Raw genomic sequence first — 15442 nt, forward strand, 5'->3', positions numbered from 1 at the left:
AGTAGGCAGGCATGCTTGCCATTCTCTCTCACACACACACACACCCTTTGCACTTTGGCCATGTTACATAATACACACATACATAATAGACATTGTACAATGTAGCACTTAATAATAGATCCTACATAATCGCAAAACAGTCAGAGATGTATTACTGTTAGCGAATAAGATTTTTTTCTTTCACACTTGTCCACTTGTCCATTTCACAGATGTCCATTATGCATAAACAATTAATCTAACTGCCAACAATAACAGTATTGCCTAAGTGATTAACAATGCAGACATAAGACAACATAACACATACGGAAGCTTTAGATATGTAAAGTAAAAAATTATAAGGGATTATAACTCTTATTACCTCGGTAATTAGAGTAATAATCATGTGTAATAAGACTAATAATCATAGGTAATAAGAATAATAATCATGGGTAATAAGAGTAATAATCATGGGTAATAAGAGTAATGATCATAGGTAATAAGAGTAATAATCATAGGTAATAAGAGTAATAATCATAGGTAATAAGAGTAATAATCATGGGTAATAAGAGTAATAATCATAGGTAATAAGAGTAATGATCATAGGTAATAAGAGTAATAATCATAGGTAATAAGAGTAATAATCATAGGTAATAAGAGTAATAATCATGGGTAATAAGAGTAATAATCATAGGTAATAAGAGTAATAATCATGGGTAATAAGAGTAATAATCATGGGTAATAAGAGTAATAATCATGGGTAATAAGAGTAATAATCATAGGTAATAAGAGTAATAATCATGGGTAATAAGAGTGATAATCATAGGTTAAACTTGGGTAAAAAGAGTAATAATAATTGGTTACACATGGGTAATAAGAGTAATAATCATGGGTAATAAGAGTAATGATTATAGGTAATAAGAGTAATACTCATAGGTAATAAGAGTAATAGTCATGGGTAATAAGAGTAATAATCATGGGTAATAAGAGTAATAATCATAGGTTAAACTTGGGTAATAAGAGTAATAATCATAGGTAATAAGAGTAATAATCATAGGTAATAAGAGTAATAATCATGGGTAATAAGAGTAATAATCATGGGTAATAAGAGTAATAATCATGGGTAATAAGAGTAATAATCATAGGTAATAAGAGTAATAATCATTGGTTAAATGTGAATAATAAGAACAGTACTAATGATAGTGATAATGAATAGTTTTCCTCTCCCTCCCTCTCTCTGCCCGCAGGCAGGAGGATGATGACTTTGACATGGAGGAAGAGCTGCGTACTCGGCGCGCGGCAGCCCGGCGGGATCTGGAGGCGCGCAGCCGGCTGGGCCTGGCGGGGGACGTGCGCGTCAGCTACATCCCCAGCGCCCCGAGCCCCTCCATCAGCGAGGAGGACGAGGAGGAAGGGGCCAGCGACTCAGACGCCGACGGGCCCGTCCTTTACAGGGACGACAACGGAGGGGAGGAGGAGGAGGACGAGGACGTCCCGCTCGGTACGTGTTCAGGCGTCCCCCACCCCTCCCCCCCCCCCCCAAAAAAAAATAATAAATTGTGAATGGAATGCCTCATGGTGGGCAAAACCTGACCCACCAATCAGGAGAAAGCATGCGCTGCCATGGCAATGACAAAAAATAGTGGGTTTTTGAAGTCAAGTATCACAAATCCCTTTTCAAGAGTGAAACCTTTATTATATATTGAAAACTGAGTTGATTATGCCTGTGTTCCATATTTAGTCAATGACTGGGAAACTGGTTGTGGTGTATGTTGTTTATAGTGTGTAGTGTGTGTTGATACTTTTTTGATCGGTTAGTTATGGTTGTAATGGTACTGTACAGAGTTGATGTGATTTAGCCTTTAGTCTGTAGTGAGCTGCATGTGCTGTGGCTAGCTGTGGCTAGCTGTGGCTAGCGGCGGCAGCCCTGGAGGCTGTGCCTTACTAAACGCGCGGGTGTGCGTCTCCGCGTGCGCGTTCGCAGGGGGGCTGGCGAGCAAGGTGCAGAGGAAGGACACCCTGGCCCTGAGGCTGGGCGGCCGGTCCTCCGGCTCCGAGGAGACGCGGGAGGCGCGGGAGGCGCGGGAGGAGCAGGAGGAGCGGGAGCTGCAGGAGACGTCCTGGCAGAGCAGGGAGCAGTGGGAGTCGGTCCGCTCGCAGATCGGCACGGCGCTTACACGGTATGATGGGCGGAGCCTGACGGCACGCGTGCTTGCCACGCACACGCTCACACACGCATCCACGCACACGCATATACACGCATGCACATGCATGCACACACACACATGCGCATACACACGCATGCACACGCTCATGTACACCCACATGCACATAAACACACGCATACACAAACACACACACTCGCACATACACACACATGCATACACAAACACACACATACGCACACATGCATACACAAACACACACATGCACACTTATACACACACACATGCACGCGCCCACATACGCCCGCATGCACATACACGCACACGCTCACATACACAAACCAATGCAACACAGTAGAAAACCATGCACACAATCCTGAGCGCACTCGTGTTGTCACACTGTCCCGTAACACACGTGCTATAAAATGACGTGCACACGCTGGAGGGACGTGCTCACAGTGCAGTGTGCAGGCATTACGCTCAGGTTGGCACGGTGCGGCGTGTGTGACCTAGCGTCTGAGTTCCTGTGCCCGCGTGCTACAGGGCAGCGCGGCACGTACGAATACGCCGAGCCGCTCACTTCCTGTCTGTCCCCGTCTCCGCCGCGGTGGCTCCCTTTAGCCTCGGGTTCGCAGCCCTTTCTGCGAGGTCGGCTCTCACGACTCATTGCGGAATGGAACTGTGCCTGACGACTGGCTAAGCGTGTCTCTAATGATTAAAGCTGCGTGGACCTGTAGGCCTCCTCTCAGATTTCTGAAGCGTGGAAGAGCCAGTGCTGAGAGGAAAAGAGGATGGAGGGAGGGAGGGAGGGAGGGAGGGAGGAGAGATGGAGAGATAGTACTGCATTCCTCCCTTTGTGGGGAGGGACCTTGAGGCTCAGAGCAGGCTTTGTCATGTCTGGGACATAGCAGGCATTCTGCGGCAGAGGTGCATGCTGGGAGAGCGCTGCGTGAGGCGTCGTCTTCTATTCGCTGTCACTCAAGGGTTTCGTCTGCATCACACACTGCAGGTGAAATCTGATTCTGTGCATTACACGCTGTAAGAGAAATCTGTGTCTGCACATTACATAGCCTACTATAAGAGCAATCTGTACATTACACAGTGCAGGTGAAATCAGTCTCTGTACATAATATAGCCTACTATAAGAGCAATCTGTACATTACACAAAGCAGGTGAAATCAGTCTCTGTACATTATCTAGGCTACTATAAGAGCAATCTGTACATTACACAATGCAGGTGAAATCAGTCTCTGTACATTATATAGCCTACTATAAGAGCAATCTGTACATTACACAAAGCAGGTGAAATCAGTCTCTGTACATTATCTAGCCTACTATAAGAGCAATCTGTACATTACACAATGCAGGTGAAATCAGTCTCTGTACATTATCTAGGCTACTATAAGAGCAATCTGTACATTACACACTGCAGGTGGAATCAGTCTCTGAACATTATCTAGGCTACTATAAGAGCAATCTGTACATTACACAATGCAGGTGAAATCAGTCTCTGTACATTATATAGCCTACTATAAGAGCAATCTGTACATTACACAATGCAGGTGAAATCAGTCTCTGTACATTATCTAGGCTACTATAAGAGCAATCTGTACATTACACAATGCAGGTGAAATCAGTCTCTGTACATTATCTAGGCTACTATAAGAGCAATCTGTACATTACACAATGCAGGTGAAATCAGTCTCTGTACATTATCTAGGCTACTATAAGAGCAATCTGTACATTACACACTACAGGAGAAATCAGTCTCTGTACATTATCTAGGCTACTATAAGAGCAATCTGTACATTACACAATGCAGGTGAAATCAGTCTCTGTACATAATATAGCCTACTATAAGAGCAATCTGTACATTACACAAAGCAGGTGAAATCAGACCCTGTACGTTATCTAGGCTACTATAAGAGCAATCTGTACATTACACACTACAGGAGAAATCAGTCTCTGTAAATTATCTAGGCTACTATAAGAGCAATCTGTACATTACACAATGCAGGTGAAATCAGTCTCTGTACATTATATAGCCTACTATAAGAGCAATCTGTACATTACACAATGCAGGTTAAATCAGTCTCTGTACATTATATAGGCTACTATAAGAGCAATCTGTACATTACACAAAGCACGTGAAATCAGTCTCTGTACATTATCTAGGCTACTATAAGAGCAATCTGTACATTACACAATGCAGGTGAAATCAGACCCTGTACGTTATCTAGGCTACTATAAGAGCAATCTGTACATTACACAATGCAGGTGGAATCAGTCTCTGTACATTATATAGCCTGCTATAAGAGCAATCTGTACATTATACAATGCAGGTGGAATCAGACCCTGTACATTGCGGTCTGTACATTACACACTGTGAGAGAGGTCTGTGTCTTCACATTGCACACTACAGGAGAAATCTCGGGCAGTGAACAGAAAAACGTGAAGTCATTTAATAGCATGTTGAGCCGCTGCGTGCGGTCAGTGGCCTGCATGCTGTGGGCAGCCTACAGATGACCGTACTTACGCAGAAGAAACATAACGCCACTCTTCCGTGAGCGTGACAGTCAGCTCGCACTCAGCTGATGAAAGTGGAACACACCGTCTTAGGCGTCCTCCCAGAATGCCTTGTGACTGCTGGATTGTAATTGGGACCAGTGAAGGAGCTGGCCCTGGCGTACGGATGGCCTCAGTGCACCGCTCATCAAACCCCTGAAGCGATCAGCCTCGCTCTGGTGATGCGGTGTCTCAGGATGCCCCTCTCTGCAGGGAAAGAACGCTTTAACATGGGGGGAAGATGATCTCTCTGTACCATTAAGTAATGACTGACATTGATCTTACCTTGGGACAGTACAAGCGCATCAAAACCATGCTAAGGAAATTAACCCCAAATCGTTAGCGAATCACCAGAACCCTTCACTTTTGGAACTCTGTTGTGTGTCTATGCCTGCCTTCGCCTCCTGTAACTTTACCTCCTGACTCGACACTGCTGTGCTGAGCTGTTTTTGGGACTGTGACCGTGAGCGCAGGGATGGTCTTAGTGACTTTAGAGCCGAAAGCTTGTGGCCATGGTTCGTTTCCCTGGGAGACTCTCTGCTGCCGATGATGGTCAGTCCGGCTCTCATAACCACCGACCGCTAACGTAGCCGCATCCTAGCAAGACGTGTTCCCTGCATCTGCCACGTGTGCTGCCGGTGTGCTCTGTGTATGTGTGTGTTGAGTATATGGAGTTTGTTCTCACTGTGCAGCTGGTGTGTGAGTGTTTTTCTCCATGCGTATTGACCCGCTGTTCTTTCTGTGTCACCTGCAGGAGGCTGAGCCAGAGACCCACAGTGGTGGAGCTGGAGCAGAGGAACATTCTCCAGCGTGAGTTCCCTCCTCCCTCCACCTCTCCCTCCTTCTCTCTCTCACACTCCCTCGCTTCCTTTCCCCTCCCGCTCACCCATCACCTAAATCCAGTCACACTGGGATTCTCCAACCGGAGACGCTCACCTGTGATTAGTCTAAACAGGATAATCCTGGCATGTTGAAGTATATTTGCATATTAATTTGTGAGCTTGTATATATTACTTAGGCAAACCAGTGCTTTGCTTTGCATAGAACAGTAGCGCTAGAAGAACTTCTCACTTCTGCTTGCAAGCCAGAAGAGTTCAAAATACCGTACGCAGGAGCACACAGTGCAGACCAAAATGGAGGGTTTAGATGCCTTTGAAGGGTGCCAAAACTAGCACAGATGCGTTTTGTCTTTGGTGTAGGTGTAAGTTTTCGTAAGGAAGGACATGGAGAGCCGTTTGCTAATGTTCTCCCAGAGGTTAGAGTGGAGCCGTAGTTTTGCTTGCATTCATACACCACCTTTGTTTGTCTGTTGATAGTTGGCTTTAGTTTTTATTGCAATTTATTGCTGTCTTTTTACTCCTAATTCTAACATTTGTTGAGCTTTTCGTTTTAAGTAGCAGCATGACGCTATATCGCCCTCTTGTGGATGTTTCATGCTATTCCATAAATGTTTTGTTGGAAAAGTCTATGGCACTCTTATAATTAAATGTTTGAAAATATGTTTCAGTCTCCCCGTCTTAAATTTAGATTTTGAATAAATTTAATTTGAACAAATCCGGTAACACATACAAGTGTTTATTGTGCCGTTTAATTTTGAAGTGGTCCGCTTCGGAACTTGGTGCGACCAGGTTGCGCGAGCCCAGGTCCCTCACCCCTCTGCTGCACTGCTTTTCCCCTCACAGCAGATGCATTTACCTTTAGGCTTTTATCAGCCCCTCACATTCCTGTGCATTAGTGCATTCACTTTAAAAATCAAGGAAAACAGACAAATCTATTCGAGTACAGAAACAGGTGCAAAACATGTGTGTGCATTATTATTATTAGTATTTTAAAATCAATAGAGTCAAACTATTGAAGTTATATCTAGAGCATGTATAGGCAGTCAGCTTCCAATTCCAACAAAAATATCATGACTGAATATCTGGAAAGGGCCCTAAAGTGCAGAGAGCTTTAAGAGCTTTATTTCACCCCCATCTAAAACACTCATGGCACGCAGTACACTGCCTGCTGGGCTTTGGAAAAAAAATCACGTTCTGAAAAATAAAATGCCTGTAATGTAATGTAACTTTTTGCCTTCTCTGTTCCTTTTCTGCAAAGCCCCATTTCAGTCTTTGCTGATTGGCTACTGTTTCCACTTTGCTGATTGGCTACTGTTTTCACTTTGCTGACTGGCTGTTTTCCCAGTGTCCTCTGTGCTGATTGGTTGTTCTCATTTCCAGCCAAGAATGAGGCGGACAGGCGGGCGGAGCGGAGCGAGATCAAAAGGAGGCTCACCAGGAAGGTAAGATGCTAAATATGGCTGCTTTTTACCTGTCCAAGATGTTCCATACACAATTACACCCCCATATAATACACTCATGGAAAGCAGCACACTTCCTGCTGGGCTTGAAAAACTCACATTCTAAAAGATAAAGAATGTAGAAGAGGAAATGGGATACAATTATTACTTGATAAATTTGGTTGTGTCTGTTATGTGTATGTGTGTGTGTGCGCGTGTGTGCGCATGCATGTGTGTTATGCGTTATTGACTGCGTGTATGTATGTGTGTGCGCATGCGTTTCTGTTATGTATAAGTGACCGTGTGTGTGTGTGTGTGTGTGTGTGTGCGTGTGTGTGCATGCATTTGTGTTAAGCGTTATTGACCGTGTGTGTGTATATGTGTGCGTGTGTGTGCGCATGCGTTTGTGTTATGCGTTATTGACCGTGTGTGTGTATATATGTGTGCGTGTGTGTGCGCATGCGTTTGTGTTATGCGTTATTGACCGTGTGTGTGTGTGTGTGTATATACATGTGTGTGTGCGTGTGTGTGCGCATGCGTTTGTGTTATGTATAAGTGACCGTGTGTGTGCGCATGTGTTTGTGTTGTGCGTTATTGACCGTGTGTGTGTGTGCGAGTGTGTGTGTGTGTGCGTATGTGTGCGCATGCGTTTGTGTTATGTATACGTGACCGTGTGTGTGTGTGTGTGTATATACATGTGTGCGCATGCATTTGTGTTATGTATACGTGACCGTGTGTGTGTGTGTGTGTGTATATACGTGTGCGTGTGTGTGTGCATGCGTTTGTGTTATGTATAAGTGACCGTGTGTGTGTGCGTGTGTGTGCGCATGCGTTTGTGTTGTGTATAAGTGACCGTGTGTGTGTGTGTCTGACCCTGCCTCGTTCTCTCTCCAGCTCAGTCAGAGGCCCACGGTGGCAGAGCTGCAGGCTCGGAAGATCCTGCGTTTCCATGAGTACGTGGAGTGCACCGACGCCCAGGACTACGACCGCCGTGGCGAAAAGCCCTGGACGAAACTCACCCCTGCTGACAAGGTGAGCAGGCCGTTCCCTCTGTCAAAAATCACAGGGTCGTCCAAACATCATCTCACTCAGCTAAACAGTCAGCACCTACAACTTTATTGACATAGTACAAACAGTCTGAAATTTTCATTTTCCAAGTACACCTCTTTAATATTTATATCCAGTAATATTAATATTGCTATATACACATAACGTATATTTATATCCTAAAATTGCATATTAAAAAAACGTACAGTACCTTCATTCAACTTCATTTATGTCCAAGAAAATACATGCTGCTGTGGTATGAATTTTGCCTTAAGAAGTGCGTGTTATGACTGACGTAAGTGTACAGCATGTGTTCCGTTCTGCGTGACATGCTAAGACACATAGACATCAGGAAGCTCTGTACTGCATGCACTGGCACACAGAGCCTCACCCCTCACGCTGTCCGTCCTCCAGGCGGCAATCCGGAAAGAACTCAATGACTTCAAGAGCACTGAGATGGAGGTGCACGAGCAGAGCCGGATCTACACCAGGTGAGCAGAGAGTGGAAAGCGATAAAGATTAACGTTCGGCCCAGGCCACGTTCCCCAAACATTGTCACGCTGTTACCGTTGAACAATGTGGCACATTTACTTTATGGGCATCAATTGTAGAGTAGAATCCATCATATATGCATTAAATTTGACATATGGAAGATGGGCATGTGTTGCTGTGTATTGAAGCAGAAGCAGTACTTTCCTTTATCCATGTAGAGCGTGTTTCTGTCCTTCATAACGATATATTGATCAAATAGGTGAGTGAGCGTTGATTGAGAATCTCTGCAAGTGTTCAGTCTCCTGTTTGCCCTCTTCCTCCTCCCATGCAGATTCCATCGGCCATAGCCAAGCACTTAGCACCTGGGGAGACAACGAAGCAACAGTCTGCGCGAGTCATCTGGTCTTGGTTCTCCTTCGTGGGTGGCATGGCAATGAACCCTGTGCACGTAAGGAAGTGCCACTCCTTCTCCTGATGATGTCACAGAGGAGCAGCGGGACGCTTATGACGCAACGCGTTTGCGTTGCGGGAATCTTGGGGAATGTAGTGCCAATGCAGTGGAGAGCAGAAGGGGGAGGCTCCAAAACCGTGCTACGCTTCCAGGCCAGCAGGGGGCGCTGTCACATCGCTCTCTCAAAGGGAAAAGTCCTGGTGGCTTTTATATGCATTTATTTTACTCTGACTCTCTTTTATTCATTCAGGAAAAGTATTGATAGCATTAATGTTAATTGATAGCAAGTGACGATGGCAATTATTTAAATGACGAGATGTAATTCTGCGAGAATTGTATGTTGTCTGTGTGTGCACATGTGCACGCACACGTGTGCACGTGTTTGTATACAAGAGCACATGATAAAATGTCCAAATATATATGTGTACCTGTTGCAATTGTACGCATGTATTGTATGTGCAGAACATGTACACGTAAGTGTGTGAGCATTTTGGCAGTGTTTTTTTTCTAAGCCCAAGATTGAAAAGCTTAGTGATAAAAAAAAAAACATTACTTATGCATCACAATCTTACCGTTTCCCATGTGAAATAATAGCATTGATAGAGATGCAGTCTGGTTCTCTTTTTGCCATCCGTTTATTACTTGTACAACCAGTAGCAGAACTTAAAGTGCCTTTTTACTGTATTTTTCCCGTTTTTGCTATATTTTATTATTACCTGACGTAATACTTATCAGAAAATTTATTAATGAAAGAAAATGTTGAACCTGTAAACCGAAGTCCAAATGAGTGCAATTGATTGACTGGGGAAAATGTTTGACTGCTGTAGAAAATGTGTATAGTGCTCTGGACCAGAACAACATTTCTGCTATGTTCATAAACAATAATCACACCAGTTTGTTCTGTATATCTTGACCTCTCATTGTAAAAAGGATTTTAAAAATAATAAAAGTATTATAGCCTTGTTTTTATAAAGGAAAACGGCATAGGATTCAATTGAATTTTAAAGAAAGGGCTATACAAGTATGCACATTGCTTTTTTATTTTATTTTGTTGTACATTTTATTTTTTATAAAACAAAATGTATGGAAAAACTGACAGCAGAGTCTGTTGAGCTATAAATGGTCACTGCAGATTCAAATTAAAGGCTTACAGAAATTCAGACTGCCTTGTATGACATTGCTTTCTGTAAAATAAAAATGCCTGCATTGAGTTTTAGTAAAAATGTTCACATCCACAATAGCAGTTCTATATCTTAGCCTGAAGATAAGTTATTCTGATGGACATCCATCCATTATCTAACCTGCTTGTTCCTGGTTGCTCCATGCTTGAAGCTCATCACCTGATTTCTCAGATCTGAAATGGTTGCTGATTTGGTCAGAGCATCAATTCAACTGAGGCAATTACACCTATACCTATCCAGTTCTGGAACAAGACTGAATTGTGTTTCAGTAATTAACATTTTAATGTTATACAGTTGTAAGAAAGTTTGCGAACCCTTTGGAATTACCTGGAATTTTTGCATTAATTACTCATTAAATGTGGTCTGATCTTTATTTAAGTCACAATAATTAACAAGCACATTCTGCTTAAACTAAGAACACACAATCGATTGCACTTTTCATGTCTTTAGTGAACACATTGTCTAAACATTCACAGTTCAGGCTGCAAAAAGTGTGTGAACCCTTGTGTGTAGTAACTGTATCTTAACCTCTTTAACAGCTGTAACCTCCTACAAATGTTTCCTATAGCTGCTGATCAGACTTGCACAATGGTTAGGAGGATAGGCCATTCCTCCTTACAAAACCGCTTCAGTTCATTGATATTTCTCGGATTTCTTGCATGAACAGCCCTCTTCAGGTCATGTCACAACATCTCAATTGAGTTAAGGCCTGGACTCTGGCTTGGCCATTCCAAAACATGAATTTTATTCCATTTAAGCCATTCTGTTGTCAATTTACTCATGAGTTTTGGGTTACCGCTACCCTGACATTCAACAGTTCTGCTCAAGTTCTTGATACCATTTCAAACTCTTTGTTCCCTCAATGATTGCAAGCTGCTCAGGCCCTGAAGCAGCAAAGCAGCCCCAAACCATGATGATCCCTCCACCATGTTGAGATTTGTGTTGGTGAGCAGTGCTTTTTGCCTTCCTTCTGCAAAAAAGTTAAACTTTTGTCTCATCCCATCATAAAACATTATGGCAGAAGCATTGTGGGACATCCAGGTGGTTTTGTGCAAACTTGAGATCTTCAGCATTTTTTTTTTTGGTGAGCAGTGGTTTCCTCTGTGGTGTCCTCCCATGAATGCCATTCTTGTTTAGTGTTTTTCTGATAGTGGACAGAGACTTTAGCAAGTTTCTTCAGAGATTTCTACAGGTCCTCTGCTGTTAAGCTAGGGTTCTTTTTGGCCACCTGTAGCATAGCATGTTGTGCTCTTGCTGTGATCCTTGCAGGATGCTCACTCCTAGGGAGGAAAGCAACAGTACATAATACCTCCATTTGTATACAACACTTGTCTTATTGTAGATTGATGAACACCCAGGCCTTTAGAAATATTTTCTAGCCTTTTCCAGCTTTTTGCATCTCTACAGTTCTTCTAAAGTCCTCTGAAAATAGTTTTTATGAGGACATTGTTCACATGAACAGACTGTGAGTAAGCAAACTTTGTGTGCCTATTTATAGGGCAAGGCACCTCCAACGCACACCTCCAATCTCGTCTCATTGATTGGAACGCTTGACTCCAATTAGCTTTTGAACAAGTCATTAGTCTAGAGGTTCGCATACCTTTTCCGACCTAGTCTGTGAATGTTTAAGTGATGCATTCAGTATTGTCAAGATGTACAATTTTGAATTCTGAAAAAACGCTGGGCAATTATTGTTTGTTCCATTGATGTAGGTCAAAGGTTTTTAAAACATAACCGACAAGGATGGGTTTAGTGCTTCAAACAGGTGTTTGTCTGCATGTGTTTGGCTCCGCATCAGTATAGGCCCTTCCAAGGCACATCCCCCAGTGGACCCCCGGCCAAATGAAAGCCTGCAGTGTCGAGAATGGCCTCGATCGTATCTGCAGCATATCACCGTCACAGTGTGTTGATAGTAGTGCAGTTAAAGTACTTTGACTCTTTTATTTCTTTCTAGATTGTGACGGCGCTATTTTGAGGTTAACCTCTATGGTCAAGGCTGTGCTCTTTTTGGAGTCTGGGCTCCAGTCTTGTTGTTTGGCTGGGATAAAAAATTTCTGAACACTAAAGAGTCTCCTTGCTTGTCCCTGAAGCTGAAGGATGTTACTAACGCTGGAGGGCATGCACATTCAGCATACATATTATGACCTTGGACTGGAGTTTCAAAGCAAGGAAAGCAAATGTTTCCGTCAACTTGAGAATACACATGGAAAAATGCTCTGTACACGGAGCCCGTGGTGTACTTCATTTCACTTTCTCGCTTTGGTCTGGAGCCCAGATTTCAGCAAATACAAACAAATGTAAATGAAAAATTAAGACATACCACAGAATTACAAAAAGTACGATCATATAATAATTAATATTAAGGCAGACCAACGGTGCGTGGTTTATGAATAATTGTTAACTGGCTAGGGGTTTCATGAAGGAATACCCGTCACTGGACTGCAGTAATGCTTACAGTTTATCTCGACGATTTAAGCTATGTCAAAACATTATTTACATCATGTATTTGTTATCTGGTGTTACCAAGGACTTTGCGGAAAGGCACCTGCAATGGTGTGTTCTTCATTCTTCTCCGTAAAATGTTTTAGCTTTGGTCATATTATGTAAGCTTCAGTTCCTCACTAAATGAACGGGTGGTATTTAATGAATTTTTGTGGATTTTTATTTACACCTTAATTAAAAATATTTTTTTTTAATTATTTGAAATGGTGGGGGCTTACATTGATTTCCTTGAAATGAGGTGACAATCAACTGGAGTGGCCAATAACAGCTCTTTAAAAATGAGATACTCTGTTTTCAACAGCTTTACATATTTTTAATGTCATCATTGCTTGTAATGGTGATGATGGCGTGAAAATATACAACACAAATGACTGAACTGACACTGTCAGAAGCTACCAGCAGGGAACGCTGGTGGTCTGTAGTGCAGCCTGGAGCCCCGGCTGGGAGAGAGCCTGTTTGAGACTGCGAGACACAGAAAATTACAAATCCAGGATTCGTTCACTCTTTACTTATTATAAATGTCTCTGTTTTCCTTACGAATAAAACCTTGGGAAATAAGCAGGAATGTACAGCCTGTAGTTGTATTTATTTTCTAAAACCTGATCTATCTTATGATGATAGCAGATTTACATCTTAAAGACCACGGAAAAAAGTGTCCCCGTCTAACATGAATGTACATAACTGCTTGTGCTGTAATCAAATCTATCTTGAGCCAATGTATGTTCCCACAATGCATTTACCAACTGTGGCAATGTAATACTGGCTCTATGTCAGAGATTAGCATTATAAAACAATTCAGTCATATATCTAATATGACTGTCTATGGCTCCAGCATCCCTATCCCAGTGTGCATTGGGTGAAAGACATAGATGGATGGATGGACTGAATATGTATCGGTCAGCAGCAAATGTTGGCCAGAGATTGGAGCTTTACCCGAAAAGTTGTCCACATTTACCAAAGAGCAAATCGAACCAGGCCAGCCAGATTCTTTTCCTTTCCTTCTGGTGGCCAATGTGATGAAATGGACTGCAATAACAGTTGGATAGCTGTAGTTGTTGCACACAATTGTGTGTGCTCTCATTCAGGACACGGTCATCTGTTTTGAGGACTTGCTCTTTCTCCTCCTCCCCCTCTGCTCCGTTCCGCAGGCTCTCCCTTTGCGGCACATGTTATTGGTATTTGGTTTCACAGCTCAAAGCCAGATGGATGCGTTCTGTTATTAGCGGGCTATTGGAATGATTGGTTATTGCGATTGCTGGGTTTCAGTGTCTATAATTGGCTCCGAGAGAAAATAAAGTTATTTACTGAATAGACTGTTTGTGAAAGGATGTGCGGCAGTTCCGAGCCATTTGATATCTGTCCTGCCCACACCGCCCTGCGCCTCCATTACAGCCAATCATCCCATTTGAAGTGGCCCACTTACAGCGGGGCCGGGACGCCGTAATCACAATGTCGGCGTTCTGTGAAGCCCGGCTCCCAAATCCAGCCGGGACAAAGGAGCCCCCTTCATGAGAAAGCCTGACTGGCAGTGGTTTTGGGCAAGACGCTTTAATCATCTCTCTCTCTCTCTCTCTCCACTAGCTACTGCTTTCATCAGGGTGAAAAAAAAAACCTGTCAAACCTCAGGCATACGCACACCTGTCTCAACACAGCTCCTTAACCTCAGTGCTCATGAACGCTCACATTCACACATCTCTCCCGGCAAATACACATTCACACATTCACACCTGCCCAGCGCAAACACGCACACGCTTTCATGCCCACCTTTCCCTATGAACATAAACATACGTATATTGTCACGCAACGTACGTCTTAGTACACAAACACACGTTCACATGTTTTACTACGCACAAGTCACCAATCACCTGGGCAGACTACACACACAGAGCATGATTTTCAATAAATACGCCCCCACCCGTAGTCCGAAAGACTCAGGTCCCATTTGACCACCAAATCACTTTTGCTTTCTGAGTATAGCCAGTTTTAATGAGATGAGTTGGATCTGTGAGATTCTTTGTGTCAGAAACAGCTGCGCTTACAAATGATCATGTGGCTCAGCCCTCCATGTTGTCATCCAGGACCACATTTAGAACTGGGGATTTTAAAAAATTAACTAGAACTGCAGACCAGATGTGAACTTCCTTATCTGTTTGTGATTCTTGTCCTTGTTCTAAAAAGTATCCCAACTCCATTGTCGAGGGAGAGACCCTTCATAGCCCTGGGACTATGCTGACTGTTCACTTGGATGACATCCCTAGCACTCACAGTTGCTTTTTTAAATGTGTCTGGATTTTGCATCTGCTGACAGTTATCCTGCAGTGATGGGAGAGCGAAGCTCTGTGAACCCGAGAGTGGGTGGACCAACCGTCTTCCATCAGCCACGGACTGAACAAAACATGTGCATTCCAGAGCCAAAACTCCACGGTTGGTTAAATTTGGCAAGCTCATCAGTCTGCTATGTGCCTCCATTGAGTAGAAAGATCCTCCACGCACCAAGAGTACTTATAACATTTTTTTATTCATGAAAAAAACAAATCAACTATGTGATCCTGAAATAGAGCCAAAGGCCAGTTTCTGTCCAGCGGTTAGTCTGTCTCCACTGGGGGCTGATTAATGCCGTTTGTCATTCAATTTATGCAGTTTTTTTTGTCTCCTCCCAGTGTAACTGCCAGGCTTTGCCTAACTTTCCTCTTTTTCATAGGGTCCCTCCTATCCTGTCACTCTTATTCGTCTCCTTGGCAATGACCTTTGGTTGTGCACTTATTACGAGGTTCCACCTCATCTC

At 43.2% G+C, this 15442-nt stretch overlaps 1 protein-coding gene across 1 annotated transcript in view; it reads left to right on the forward strand.

The window, feature by feature from the left end:
• Nucleotides 1–10134, forward strand: part of LOC118234204 (phosphatase and actin regulator 4B-like) — a 29117-nt gene extending 18983 nt beyond the window's left edge. Inside the window, exons 9-15 of the mRNA XM_035430614.1 lie at nt 1224–1477; nt 1961–2156; nt 5461–5516; nt 6926–6987; nt 7879–8016; nt 8446–8522; nt 8855–10134. Of these exons, the coding sequence (XP_035286505.1) occupies nt 1224–1477; nt 1961–2156; nt 5461–5516; nt 6926–6987; nt 7879–8016; nt 8446–8522; nt 8855–8870 (799 nt within the window). The 3' untranslated portion in view covers nt 8871–10134. The remainder of the gene's footprint in view (nt 1–1223; nt 1478–1960; nt 2157–5460; nt 5517–6925; nt 6988–7878; nt 8017–8445; nt 8523–8854) is intronic.
• Nucleotides 10135–15442: the final 5308 nt, after the last annotated feature.

The sequence above is a fragment of the Anguilla anguilla genome, chromosome 8, assembly GCF_013347855.1.
Source record: "Anguilla anguilla isolate fAngAng1 chromosome 8, fAngAng1.pri, whole genome shotgun sequence".
Classification (NCBI taxonomy): domain Eukaryota; kingdom Metazoa; phylum Chordata; class Actinopteri; order Anguilliformes; family Anguillidae; genus Anguilla; species Anguilla anguilla.